The sequence below is a fragment of the Salmo trutta genome, chromosome 35, assembly GCF_901001165.1.
Source record: "Salmo trutta chromosome 35, fSalTru1.1, whole genome shotgun sequence".
NCBI lineage: Eukaryota > Metazoa > Chordata > Actinopteri > Salmoniformes > Salmonidae > Salmo > Salmo trutta.
In genome coordinates, this window is record NC_042991.1 from 23,142,238 (window position 1) to 23,156,405 (window position 14,168).

The 14,168-nt window shown below is 45.8% G+C and overlaps 1 protein-coding gene across 3 annotated transcripts in view; it reads left to right on the forward strand.

Moving 5' to 3' along the window:
* LOC115174881 (mitogen-activated protein kinase kinase kinase 5-like) overlaps window positions 1-14,168 on the forward strand; it is a 65,660-nt gene that overhangs the window by 36,194 nt on the left and 15,298 nt on the right. For all 3 annotated transcript variants that reach the window (XR_003871878.1, XM_029733873.1, XM_029733874.1), the window contains exons 11-18: window positions 2,892-2,999; window positions 3,212-3,264; window positions 3,982-4,077; window positions 4,424-4,505; window positions 5,125-5,258; window positions 7,728-7,855; window positions 8,130-8,266; window positions 8,773-8,878. Coding sequence is in view for 2 of the 3 variants with exons in the window: in XM_029733873.1 (XP_029589733.1) it covers window positions 2,892-2,999; window positions 3,212-3,264; window positions 3,982-4,077; window positions 4,424-4,505; window positions 5,125-5,258; window positions 7,728-7,855; window positions 8,130-8,266; window positions 8,773-8,878 (844 nt within the window). In the remaining variant the exon portion in view is untranslated. The remainder of the gene's footprint in view (window positions 1-2,891; window positions 3,000-3,211; window positions 3,265-3,981; window positions 4,078-4,423; window positions 4,506-5,124; window positions 5,259-7,727; window positions 7,856-8,129; window positions 8,267-8,772; window positions 8,879-14,168) is intronic.

The following is a 14,168-nucleotide window of genomic DNA, read 5'->3' on the forward strand; positions in this document are numbered from 1 at the left end:
CTGTGGCACCCCCATAGAGACTGCCAGAGGCCCGGACAACAGGCCCTCCGATTTGACACACTGAACTCTATCAGAGAAGTAGTTGGTGAACCAGGCGAGGCAATCATTTGAGAAACCAAGGCTATTGAGTCTGCCAATGAGGAAGTGGTGCTTGACAGAGTCGAAAGCCTTGGCCAGGTCAATGAATACGGCTGCACAGTATTGTTTGTTATCGATGGCGGTTAAGATATCGTTTAGGACCTTGAGCATGGCTGAAGTGCACCCATGACCAGCTCTGAAACCAGATTGCATAGCGGAGAAGGTGCGGTGGGATTCGAAATGGTCGGTAATCTGTTTGTTGGTTCTGTAGCAGTTTGGGTCAAGAGTGTCCCCCCCCCTTTGAAGAGGGGGATGACTGCAGCTGCTTTCCAATCTTTGGGAATCTCAGACGACACGAAAGAGAGGTTGAACAGGCTAGTAATAGGGGTTGCAACAATTTCTGCAGATAATTTTAGAAAGAAAGGATCCAGATTGTCTAGCCCGGCTGATTTGTGGGGTCCAGATTTTGCAGCTCTTTCAGAACATCAGCTGACTGGATTTGGGAGAAGGAGAAATGGGGAAGGCTTGGGCGAGTTGCTGTGGGGGGTGCAGTGCTGTTGACCGGGGTAGGGGTAGCCAGGTGGAAAGCATGGCCAGCCGTAGAAAAATGCTTATTGAAATTCTCAATTATAGTGGATTTATCGGTGGTGACAGTTTCCTATCCTCAGTGCAGTGGGCAGCTGGGAGGAGGTGCTCTTATTCTCCAAGGACTTTACAGTGTCCCAGAACTTTTTTGAGTTTGTGTTGCAGGAAGTACATTTCTGCTTGAAAAAGCTAGCCTTTGCTTTTCTAACTGCCTGTGTATATTGGTTTCTAACTTCATTGAACATATAGCTGGGCTGATAGCGTTGACTGGGGGCAGGTTTAGAGCCACTTGACTTCTAGGCTGTGGCAGGAGCATTCTGGATGAATGTTGAACTGAAGAGGCTGGAGGCTGGCCCACTACTGGCAGCATAGCTGGGCTGGTAGCTCCCCCAATGAGCAGACATTTGGCCATACTTCCTTTGGGCAGGTTTAGCAAGTAGATTCTGGCATTAAGATAAATGTTGTTTTCCCTAACAACAGTGGTGAAACTAACCAATACACATTTTAGTGCTGTTTTATTTCTTCATTCTGTTTTATTTCTTCATTCTGTGCTACGCTCACTAGCATGTTCTTGTGAGCGTAAAATCGCACAATCAACAAGTTTATGTATAATAGATTTACGTCTAAAAGTTGCATATCACTGTTTGATGCTAATGCAGAATGCCACAGGATGTTTTTGTGTTGGTTAAGGGCAGTCAGGTCTGGAGAGAACCAAGGGCTATATCTGTTCCTGGTTCTAAATTTCTTGAATGGGGCATGCTTATTTAAGATGGTGAGGAAGGCATTTAAAAAAATAACCTGGCATCCTCTACTGAAGGGATGAGGTCAATATCCTTCCAGGATACCCAGGCCAGGTTGATTAGGAAGGCTTGCTCGCTGAAGTGTTTCAGGAAGCGTTTGACAGTGATGAGTGGAGGTCGTTTGACCGCTGACCCATTACGGATGCAGGCAATGAGGCAGTGATCACTGAGATCTTGGTTGAAAACAGCAGAGGTGTATTTAGAGGGCTAGTTGGTTAGGATGATATCTATGAGGGTGCCTGTGTTTACGGCTTTGGGGTGGTACCTGGTAGGTTCATTGATAATTTGTGTGAGATTGAGGGCATCAAGCTTAGATTGTAGGGTGGCTGGGGTGTTAAGCATGTCCCAGTTTAGATCACCGAGCAACACGAGCTCTGAAGATAGATGGGGGGCAATCAGTTCACATATGGTGTCCAGAGCACAGCTGGGGGCAGAGGGTGGTCTATAGCAGGCGCCAAAGGTGAGAGACTTGTTTTTAGAGAGGTGTATTTTTAAAAGTAGAAGTTCAAATTGTTTGGGTACAGACCTGGATAGTAGGACAGAACTCTGCAGGCTATCTCTGCAGTAGATTGCAACACCGCCCCCTTTGGCCGTTCTATCTTGTCTGAAAATGTTGTAGTTAGGGATGGAGATTTCAGAGTTTTTGGTGGTCTTCCTAAGCCAGGATTCAGACACAGCTAGGACATCCGGCTTGGCAGAGTGTGCTAAAGCAGTGAATAAAACAAACTTAGGGAGGAGGCTTCTAATGTTAACATGCATGAAACCAAGGCTATTACGGTTACAGAAGTCATCAAAAGAGAGCGCCTGGGGAATAGGAGTGGAGCTAGGCACTGCAGGGCCTGGATTCACCTCTACATCACCAGAGGAACAGAGGAGGAGTAGGATAAGGGTACGGCTAAAAGCTATGAGAATTGGTTGTCAAGGACGTCCGGAACAGAGAGTAAAAGGGGCAGGTTTCTGGGGGCGATAAAATAGCTTCAAGGTATAATGTACAGACAAAGGTATAGTGAAGGAAAAGCAGCCAACAAGTGCTCAGCATATGTGGGAACTCCTTCAAGACTGTTGGAAAAGCATTCCTCATGAAGCTGGTTGAGAGAATGCCAAGAGTGTGCAAAGCTGTCATCAAGGCAAAGGGTGGCTACTTTGAAGAATCTCAAATATAAAATATATTTTGATTTGTTTAACACTTTTTTGGTTACTGCATGATTCCACATGTGTTATTTCATAGTTTTGATGTCTTCACTATTATTCTACAATGTAGAAAATAGTAAAAATAAAGAGAAACTCTTGAATGAGTAGGTGTGTCCAAAATTTTGACTGGTACTGTACATAACAGTGGTACCAGCTGGGGCAGTTTTCCTACGCTGTTTACTTTCTCTGCTTTTTTGTGAAATGTCTTGATGTCCTATTGGTTGTCCTTTTTTCCAGGTGTTGATATTGGAGCCCACTAAAATCTATCTGCCTTCGTACTTGTCCATAAACAACGATGTGGAGGAGAACACTGTCTCCATCTGGCATGTTTCCCCTGATGACAAGGTAAGTTACTGACCACAGGACGAGTGTGTGACAACTGCCTCGTGTCTTTGCTTTGTGTCTCAGAAAAGAAGTACAGCCCTGGAGTACAGCCCTGGAGTACAGCCCTGCCTGTCTGTCTATATGTCCGTCTGTCTCTGTCTCTCTCTGCCCTTACACATTTTAATCAGTCACCAGAGGTACTGACGTTCATGTCTTTCTGATCGTTCTAACAGCACAGGGGGGTCCATGAGTGGAACTTCAAGGCCATGTCAGTACGGGGTGTCAGGTTGGTGATCTCACAGCTGTCCTGTTCTACACACTCATTGTAATGTATGGGCAATAAAGACTGCTCTCTACGCTCCTCTCTGCTCTACTCTCCTCTGTAACTTCTGCCAACAACATAACAGATTATAATGTGGCCACCTGGTTCCCAAGGCAATATTAGTCAGAGATGGTCCCTCAATGCCTCTCCCTCCTTCCCCCTCCAACTGATCTCCCACTTCAGAGGGCCTCTGTGAGATGTTGCTAGGGAGCGTATATTTTTTTGTGCCCACTCGCCCTCCAGTGTACTAGGAGACAATGGCAGTTCCCTTGGCTGCAGCAGTGTGCCATGGTGGGCTGAATTCAACCACTCATTCTCTGCTCTGGTCCACTCCGCTCAGCCCTGGCCTTAGATAACTGGCTTAAAATCCCTGTTCGCTCAGCTGAACACTGGTGGAGACTCAACAGTGTGTATGTGTGTGTGGGAATGAATGTTCAGAGTTATATTCATTCTTTCAGAGTTACTGTAACTTGTTGTATGTGATTGAATGAAGAACATTGTTAGGTTGTAAGAGACTTGCAGCTCTGGTGAAAAGAAAAAGCTTCTGCACTTAGATACTACTGAAATGATTTCTCAGAAGTTTCTGGCTACACTCAGACATCTAGTCTATGCCAGTGTTTTATAGATGTCATGTGAATTCACCTGTCGTCTCTTCTCTAACTGTCAACTCATCTTCCTCAGTATTTCCAAGTTTGACGAGCGCAGTGCCTTCCTGTATGTGCTGCACAACTCAGAGGACTTTCAGATCTACTTCTGCACGGAGATGCACTGCAAAAGGTCTGTCTGTCCCTCTGTGCCGTGATCGCGCCATCTCACAAGCATATGAGCTGTTCTTCAAGGGAGTGTCTGTACTGTAGAAACTTGTGACTCTCACAGAGAAGAACCAAAGCACAGCTAGCCAGTCTCAATAGCTCCACAGTGTGATTCAGTGAGTCAGTGCTGGTGTGATGGGGGTTTGTGAGTGTGTGAAAGGGTGCTTGTCTAGGCTCTGTGTTATTTCACAACTGCTCTTGTGACATATTTTTAAGTGCGCTGAAGGTTATCTGGTGTTAGTGTGGGTGTAAATTGAGTATTTCATCTCAAATGTGGAACGGTACTGATGTGACTGCTCTGTGTGTTGCAGGTTCTGTGATCTGGTCAACAGCATCGCAGAGGAAGCATGGAAAGCCCCGGAAGAGGGGGAGTGTGACATTGACGCCCTAGAGGTGAAGGAGGAGAGAGGGATACTCCTTTTCTAGCCACATTCTTTTGTTTCTATGTTGTTTCCAACAGGATTACCTGATGTACAGTATATGTATACAAGATCTAGGATGTATTCAGCAGAAACAGTCTCTCTGATTGTTTTTCAAAATCTATATACAACCAGATACAGGCCATGTAAAGTGTTGAAATGGTTAGAGACAACTTCCTACAGTGTAAAAGTGGGTCACGCTGTTCATGCAATGTAAACCAACAGAGTGTACTGTAGAAAAAGCAACTGCCCCTCTATTCATCTGTTCTCCCAGTGGTGCGACAAAACAATTACCTGTGAATAATTACCCAAAACAATGACACAGCCTCTTCCTGTCAAACACTAGCATGGCCCAGATCAGATGCCCCAATAGTTTTTTGAACACTGTTTGATCTGGACCACACCTTGCAAAGCTCACATTTCCCTTTGTTTCTATCAGTTAGTACCCAGCCACAACTGTCACTTTATAGCTCACCTGTTCTTAGATGTACCTATATATCCCTGTTATAACTCTAGATTGTAATGGTCCTTGAAGTTAACATGCAACAAAATGTCATCTTTAACATAATGTCCTCCTGTGCTTGACTCTTCAGTACGACTATGAGTATAATGAGCACGGAGAGAGGGTGGTTCTGGGAAAAGGGACGTTTGGAGTGGTGTACGCCGGCCGGGACCTTAGCAACCAGGTGCGGCTGGCCATCAAGGAGATACCGGAGAGAGACAGCAGGTAAGAGAACATGTAAACTAGACTTTCTCCAAAAAGACCCTACCAATCAGCTTCTACCATTCCCCCATCCATGACACTTTCACTGTCTTTTTATCACGCACTTTGCTAATGGAAGGCTGTATAGCAAAAGGTTCCTGTGTCGTTATGTAAAGTGAGTGAGTGGTAATTCAGAGCATAACAACTGAAGTGGTTTCCTGAGAGTGGTCATTTGATTGGCAGATCGAAGGGGCGCCAAAGCAGTCGTTTGAGCCGTCCACTGTGTTAGCTCTGTGCTAGACCTGCTCTCCTGTGGTGTGTCCTTTCCTTGGGACACCAGTGTTATACAGTGCTGCTTGAGAGTATGTGAACCCCTTGTACGATGACAGATTTTTTTGGTTTTTACCATGAAATCTTCACCTAATCAGAAGCAGTCTTTTTGATCTGACATAACAGGTTTATATTTACCAATACTATATGTTGGTGTAGAGGAAATCATGTGTGTAGTAGGAAAACAACATTAAAAAGGAATTAGTGCAGGTGCAAAAATAAGTGAACCCCAAGTTCCATTGGTTAAATCAAGTAGGTAAGTGGAATCAGGTGGGTAAAGTTTGGATGGGACTCTGATAAATAGAGATAAGAAACCTGGTCAGTTACCCATCCAGGTGAACGTAAAGCACACCATGTGGAGAGGAAAGGAGATCTCAGAGGACATCAGACGAGGGTAGTGAGAGCACATCAGTCCTGGAAAGGCTATAAAATCATCTAAAAAAAGATTTGAGCTCCATCAGTCCACTGTGAGGCAGATCATTTACAAATGGAGAGCATTTAACATGACAGCTACTCGGCCTAGAAGTGGACGCTCTTCCAAGGTATCCCCGAGAACAATAATAAATCAGGTAAAAGCCAACCAAAAAATAAGATCTGGAGATTTGCAGACCTCCCTTGCTGCATCTCAGGTAACTGTTAATGCTTCAACAATAAGAACACTGAATCGAAATGCCATTCATGGGAGGGTTGCTACTGTAGGAAGAAGCCTCTGCTGTCAAAAAATAACTTTGCCAGAGACCACCTGGACAAACCTGAAGGTTTCTGGTAGTTAATTCTCTGGACCGATGAGTCCAAAATTGACCTTTTTGGTCACAATCAACTCCACTATGTTTGGCGAAAATCCAACACTGCCTACCACCAAAATAACCTTATCCCAACAGTCAAGCATGGTGGTGGGATTGTCAAGATCTGGGGCTGCTTTTCCTCCTCTGGACCTGGATGACTCCACATCATTAAGGGAACCATGAATTCTGAGGTATACCAGGAGATTCTTGAACAGAACGTCAGGCCATCAGTCAAGGAGCTAAAGCTGGGCCGGAAATGGGTCTTCCAACAAGACAATGACCCAAAGCATTCAAGCAAATCTACCAAAGAATGACTCAGGAGAAAGAAGATTTTTGTTTTGGATCGACCAAGTTAAAGTCCTGACCTAAATCCAATCGAGATGGTGTCGCAGGACCTGAAGCGGGCAGTTCATGCCAGACACCCCTCAAACCTCACTCAATTGGCTGAGTTCTATAAGGAGGAGTGGGCAAAAATCCCTCAAAACAGATGTCAGAGACTGATCACTGGCTATAGGAGACGTTTACTCCAAGTTATCGCTGCTAGTGGAGGTGCCACAAGCTATTGACTGAAGGGGTTCACATATTTTTGCACACATCAAATCTGAGTTAAATAAACCACGAAAATATATAATTTACTTGGAATGTCTTTATTATGAATTGGGGTTTAGATAAGGATTTTATATGTTTATTTTAATATTTTATAGCAAAATAATGACCAGCTCTGTAGGGTTCACATACTTTCAAGCAGTACTGTATATATACTATAAACCTGATCAAGTGACTGGGCAATGAAAAGAATAGGGGGGGGGGGGTGGTCGCCTAGCAACTAGTGTACCAAGCACTCCACTCCACTTCCTTGCCTTGCGTTGCGCTGCACTGCCTTCCACCACCATCTCTGGTCTACTCATTGTTCCAACTACTCCTGGCTTATTATGGGACTCCTTCAGAGCCCAATCAGCCCAGAAGATTCCTCTGTCACGCATTGTTCCACTCATCACATCACAAGTCATTAGAGGGCTCTCATGGGCTAACTGAAATGTGTCAAGAATTATTATTAATCATTAAGAAGGAGCTCTGAAGTATCCTCTCAGAGGGGAAAGACAATCTAATAAGTGTCTGATTCAGTAGAATAGAGGGAGAATGTATCTAGTCTTATTATTTATGGTGTGAAGTTTGAACATTTATTTCTCACTAAAGTGTCTTCGTCCTCTTTAGTTTGAAATGACCATTGTGTGTGTGTGTGTGTGTGTGTGTGTGTGTGTGTGTGTGTGTGTGTGTGTGTGTGTGTGTGTGTGTGTGTGTGTGTGTGTGTGTGTGAGAGAGAGAGAATATCCTGCCCTTTCTCCTGGGAGATGTAACAGCGGATGTTCTGTCCAAGGTACTCCCAGCCCCTCCATGAGGAGATTGCCCTTCACAAACATCTGAAGCACAAGAACATTGTGCAGTACTTGGGCTCCATCAGCGAGAATGGTTTTATCAAGATCTTCATGGAGCAGGTTCCCGGAGGTAAGAGTGCTATCCATGCAGCATTAGAAAGGTAACATTATCTACTCAATGCCCAACCATGTCTTATAAGCCTATGTTGCATCTTTACTCAGTGAAAGACAACAACAAGCAACTAGATTTCCTCCACTACACCTACAAACAAATAAAAACGCATATCTTGTCTGATTTATGTAATAGGTAGCCTGGCTTACTGATTGAATACACTACCGTCCTGCTGATAGTAAAGCAGAATGTATTGATATGTATTAGACTTTGTCCTGTGGTTTGCCTCCAGGAAGCCTGTCTGCTCTGCTAAGGTCTAAATGGGGTCCTCTGAAGAACAACGAACCCACCATCGGTTTCTACACCAGACAGATCCTGGAGGGACTCAAATACCTCCATGACAACCAGATTGCTCACAGAGACATCAAGGTAAAGCCTGGTCAATTTCAAAGCCTTTGGCCAATGTACAGTATGCGCCTGGCCAGTAGGGAGGCCACATTCATGTCGGTGGTACAGAAATTATTTGATTTGTAAGTGGCGCCTGGCTCTAGTATGATGACTTCTCCTTATCATCCTACCGGAAGGTTAACGTGACATAACTCAATCTCAGTCATAAATAATAAAACACACTGACCACACTCCCATCCCATAATAGAAACATTAATGTAGGTTAGCATACTCTTCCTCACATACCCAGGACAAGATAGGCCTCTAAATTCTGCCACATTTAACAATAGTGTCTCATAAAATGACCCAAACAGCCATTTCTGTGAAGTGGTGAATATAGCCCACTGTAACAACTGTTGCTGATTGCCTTCTACGAAATACCTTAGATTACCAGGCTGTTATCATATTCATTGGGTTAAGTCGAATGAATGGAGATTACTTGGAATGGAGCTCTTTTCTAATCCCCTTGGTTGTGTTTATATCCACAGGGTGATAATGTGCTTATAAACACATATAGCGGAGTTCTGAAGATATCTGACTTTGGTACCTCTAAAAGGCTGGCTGGGATCAACCCCTGGACTGAGACGTTCACTGGTATGTACTGGTCTGCCTGACTGGGTTTATAACAACTGGTATGTACTGGTCTGCCTGACTGGGTTTATAACAACTGGTGTGTACTGGTCTGCCTGACTGGGTTTATAACAACTGGTATGTACTGGTCTGCCTGACTGGGTTTATAACAACTGGTGTGTACTGGTCTGCCTGACTGGGTTTATAACAACTGGTGTGTACTGGTCTGCCTGACTGGGTTTATAACAACTGGTATGTACTGGTCTGCCTGACTGGGTTTATAACAACTGGTATGTACTGGTCTGCCTGACTAGGTTTATAACAACTGGTATGTACTGGTCTACCTGACTGGGTTTATAACAACTGGTGTGTACTGGTCTGCCTGACTGGGTTTATAACAACTGGTATGTACTGGTCTACCTGACTGGGTTTATAACAACTGGTGTGTACTGGTCTACCTGACTGGGTTTATAACAACTGGTGTGTACTGGTCTGCCTGACTGGGTTTATAACAACTGGTATGTACTGGTCTGCCTGACTGGGTTTATAACAACTGGTGTGTACTGGTCTGCCTGACTGGGTTTATAACAACTGGTATGTACTGGTCTGCCTGACTGGGTTTATAACAACTGGTATGTACTGGTCTGCCTGACTGGGTTTATAACAACTTGTATGTACTGGTCTGCCTGACTGGGTTTATAACAACTGGTGTGTACTGGTCTGCCTGACTGGGTTTATAACAACTGATGTGTACTGGTCTGCCTGACTGGGTTTATAACAACTGGTATGTACTGGTCTGCCTGACTGGGTTTATAACAACTGGTATTTACTGGTCTGCCTGACTGGGTTTATAACAACTGGTGTGTACTGGTCTGCCTGACTGGGTTTATAACAACTGGTATGTACTGGTCTACCTGACTGGGTTTATAACAACTGGTATGTACTGGTCTGCCTGACTGGGTTTATAACAACTGGTGTGTACTGGTCTGCCTGACTGTGTTTATAACAACTGGTGTGTACTGGTCTACCTGACTGGGTTTATAACAACTGGTGTGTACTGGTCTGCCTGACTGGGTTTATAACAACTGGTATGTACCATTCTGCCTGACTGGGTTTATAACAACTGGTGTGTACCGGTCTGCCTGACTGGGTTTATAACAACTGGTGTGTACCGGTCTGCCTGACTGTGTTTATAACAACTGGTGTGTACCGGTCTGCCTGACTGGGTTTATAACAACTGGTATGTACCGGTCTGCCTGACTGGGTTTATAACAACTGGTATGTACCGGTCTGCCTGACTGGGTTTATAACAACTGGTATGTACAGGTCTGCCTGACTGGGTTTATAACAACTGGTATGTACCGGTCTACCTGACTGGGTTTATAACAACTGGTATGTACTGGTCTGCCTGACTGGGTTTATAACAACTGGTATGTACTGGTCTGTCTGACTGGGTTTATAACAACTGGTATGTACTGGTCTGCCTGACTGGGTTTATAACAACTGGTGTGTACTGGTCTGCCTGACTGGGTTTATAACAACTGGTGTGTACTGGTCTGCCTGACTGGGTTTATAACAACTGGTATGTACTGGTCTGTCTGACTGGGTTTATAACAACTGGTATGTACTGGTCTACCTGACTGGGTTTATAACAACTGGTGTGTACTGGTCTGCCTGACTGGGTTTATAACAACTGGTGTGTACTGGTCTGCCTGACTGGGTTTATAACAACTGGTATGTACTGGTCTGCCTGACTGGGTTTATAACAACTGGTATTTACTGGTCTGCCTGACTGGGTTTATAACAACTGGTGTGTACTGGTCTGCCTGACTGGGTTTATAACAACTGGTATGTACTGGTCTACCTGACTGGGTTTATAACAACTGGTATGTACTGGTCTGCCTGACTGGGTTTATAACAACTGGTGTGTACTGGTCTGCCTGACTGGGTTTATAACAACTGGTGTGTACTGGTCTGCCTGACTGGGTTTATAACAACTGGTATGTACTGGTCTACCTGACTGGGTTTATAACAACTGGTGTGTACCGGTCTGCCTGACTGGGTTTATAACAACTGGTGTGTACCGGTCTGCCTGACTGGGTTTATAACAACTGGTGTGTACCGGTCTGCCTGACTGGGTTTATAACAACTGGTGTGTACCGGTCTGCCTGACTGGGTTTATAACAACTGGTATGTACCGGTCTGCCTGACTGGGTTTATAACAACTGGTATGTACTGGTCTGCCTGACTGGGTTTATAACAACTGGTATGTACTGGTCTGCCTGACTGGGTTTATAACAACTGGTATGTACTGGTCTGCCTGACTGGGTTTATAACAACTGGTGTGTACTGGTCTGCCTGACTGGGTTTATAACAACTGGTGTGTACTGGTCTGTCTGACTGGGTTTATAACAACTGGTGTGTACTGGTCTGTCTGACTGGGTTTATAACAACTGGTGTGTACTGGTCTGTCTGACTGGGTTTATAACAACTGGTGTGTACCGGTCTGCCTGACTGGGTTTATAACAACTGGTGTGTACTGGTCTGCCTGACTGGGTTTATAACAACTGGTATGTACTGGTCTACCTGACTGGGTTTATAACAACTGGTGTGTACTGGTCTGTCTGACTGGGTTTATAACAACTGGTATACCTGACTGAGTTTATAACCACCAAGCTTCCTCTACCTACATTGTCAAATGCCTTGATGGAACAGGTTGTTTGAAAATGGGCTGAACCCTCAACCCAAACAGTGATCCCACTCACTATTTACAATTATAGTTCTGATGAGATTTAATCTCTAAGAAACTATTTGTGATGTGTGTTTGAGGATTTATCTTGTTTTAGCTCATCATCCTGTAAATGATATATCTCAGAATAGCCTGCTGTTGATATTCAGAGTGGTCAGGTCAGGTCAATCCTGGACTTGGGAGGAAATCATGTCAGGACACGAAAGCCTGCCGTGGAAGCAGACGCAAAGAGAGAAGGGAGGACAGCGATGACGCCGGGGTTCGCGGCCACGTAGAGAGCCCAAAAGACAGCCCAGATTTGTTTTGGGGGGGGCACACGGGGTGGTCGGCGGAGCCGAGGGGTGAACCAGTGACAACCTGGGAGGAGGTAGAGAGATGGTCGGTCGACCCAGGGAGAGTGCCAAAGCCCACCTGGGAGTCAATGGAACAGTGCGAGGAGGGATACCGGAGAATGGAGTTGGCGAGGAGTATGCGGCAATGCAGGCGTTTGGAGGAGCGTGTCACCAGTCCGGTGCAGTCTGTGCCGGTCCCACGCATCAGGCCTCCAGTGCGCCTCCCCAGTCCGGTACGTCCTGTGTCTCCTCCTCGTACTCGCCCTGAAGTACGTGTCCCCAGTCCGGTACGTCCTGTGCCTGCTCCCCGCACTCGCCCTGATGTACGCCTCCACAGCCCAGTACGTCCTGTGCTAGCTCCCCGCACTCACCATGCGAAGTGTGTCATCGTTCCGGTACAGTTTGTGCCGGTTCTACGCACCAGGTCTCCAGTGCGCCTCCACAGCCCAGTACGTCCTGTGCCAGCTCCCCGCACTCGCCGTGCGGAGTGTGTCATCTGTCCGGGACAAGTTGTGCCGGCTCTACGCACCAGACCTCCAGTACGCCTCCACAGTCCGGTACGTCCTGTGCCTGCTCCTCGCACTCGCCCCGAAGAGCGTGTCACCAGTCCGGTGAAACCTGTACTGGCCCCACGCATCAGGCCTCCAGTTCGCCTCCCCAGTCCGGAGCTTCCGGCGACGGTCCCCAGTCTGGAGCCTCCGGCGACGGTTCAAAGGCCAGAGCCTTCCTCTGTGTCGGGGCCCAGTCCGGGCACGGCGTCCAGTCCAGCTCCAAGGCCGGAGCCTTCCTCTGCGCCGATGCCCAGTCCAGGCACGGCGTTCTACCCGGCTCCTACCCGGCTCCATGGCCGGACCCGTGGTCTGGGCGGGGGCAAAGACCCACACCGGAGCCGCCACCGACACTAGTCACCCCCCCTACCCTCCCCAGTTGGTTTCAGGTTTTGCGGCCGGAGTCCGCACCTTTGGGGGGGGGTACTGTCACGCCCTGACCATAGAGAGCCTTTTATTATTCTCTATTTTGGTTAGGTCGGGGTGTGACTGGGGGGGTGTTCCTATCTATGTTGTCTAGTTCTATGTTGGCCTGGTATGGTTCCCAATCGGAGGCAGCTGTTTATCGTTGTCTCTAATTGGGGGTCATATTTAGGCAGCCATTTCCCCACTGGTTTTTGTGGGATCTTGTTTATGTGGAGTTGCCTGTGAGCACTCCATAGCTTCACGTGTTCGTTGCTCTTTATTGTTTTTGTGAGTTTCATTTAATAAAGATGTGGAACTCTACATACGCTGCGCCTTGGTCTGAGTATGATTTCAACGACGACCGTGACAGTAGTAGTATCTCTATCAAAATGATGGCTTTGAATGATGAGTTCACCCTCATTTATCTTGTTTTAGCTCATCATCCTGTAAATTACATCTTTCAGAATAGCCTGCTGTTGATATTCAGAGTGGTAAGGTTGCCAGGGTTATGCCATGGTTGACATTGTGGCAGCCAATTTATTTATTTTTAAAAAATTTATTTTACCTTTATTTAGCTAGGCAAGTCAGTTAAGAACAAATTCTTATTTTCAATGACAGCCTAGGAACAGTGGGTTAACTGCCTTGTCCAGGGGCAGAATGACAGATTTGTACCTTGTCAGCTCGGTGATTCGATCTTGCAATCTTTCGATTACTAGTCCAACGCTCTAACCACTGGGCTACGCTACCGCACAGCTTGACCCATTTGTTAAGACCATCTGATTGGTGCATAGAGATGCACCTTCGCATCTTAAAACCATCCAGTACAGTCAGTTTCTCCTGTTTAAGTTGTCCGTCAATTTGTCTCTCCCAGTTTCACCATAGCACTTAGCTTACCTTTTTAAAAGCTTTATTGAAGCTCCACTTACAGTAGGCTATAATTAGACCTAAATAGACTCACTTCATCCAGGGTTACAATATGTAGTTCTTCTTTGTTGATTAGGCTATACTACTGAAACAGGCTAGCATTTAGCAGAATTTCACTTGCACAGAATTAAACTTAGCCCTAGAGCTAGGGTTGCAAAATCCAGGAACTTTTAATAAACCAGGATTTCTGGAAAACCAGGGAATTTATTGAATTTACAGGAATTTAGTAGCCCTACCTAGAGTTCAACCTCCCTAAAGTCACCTTACACTTATACATTTTTACCTCCATCCCTCCAGTATCCCTGCACATTGTAAATATGTTATTGGAACTGACCCTATATATAGTATGCTTACTT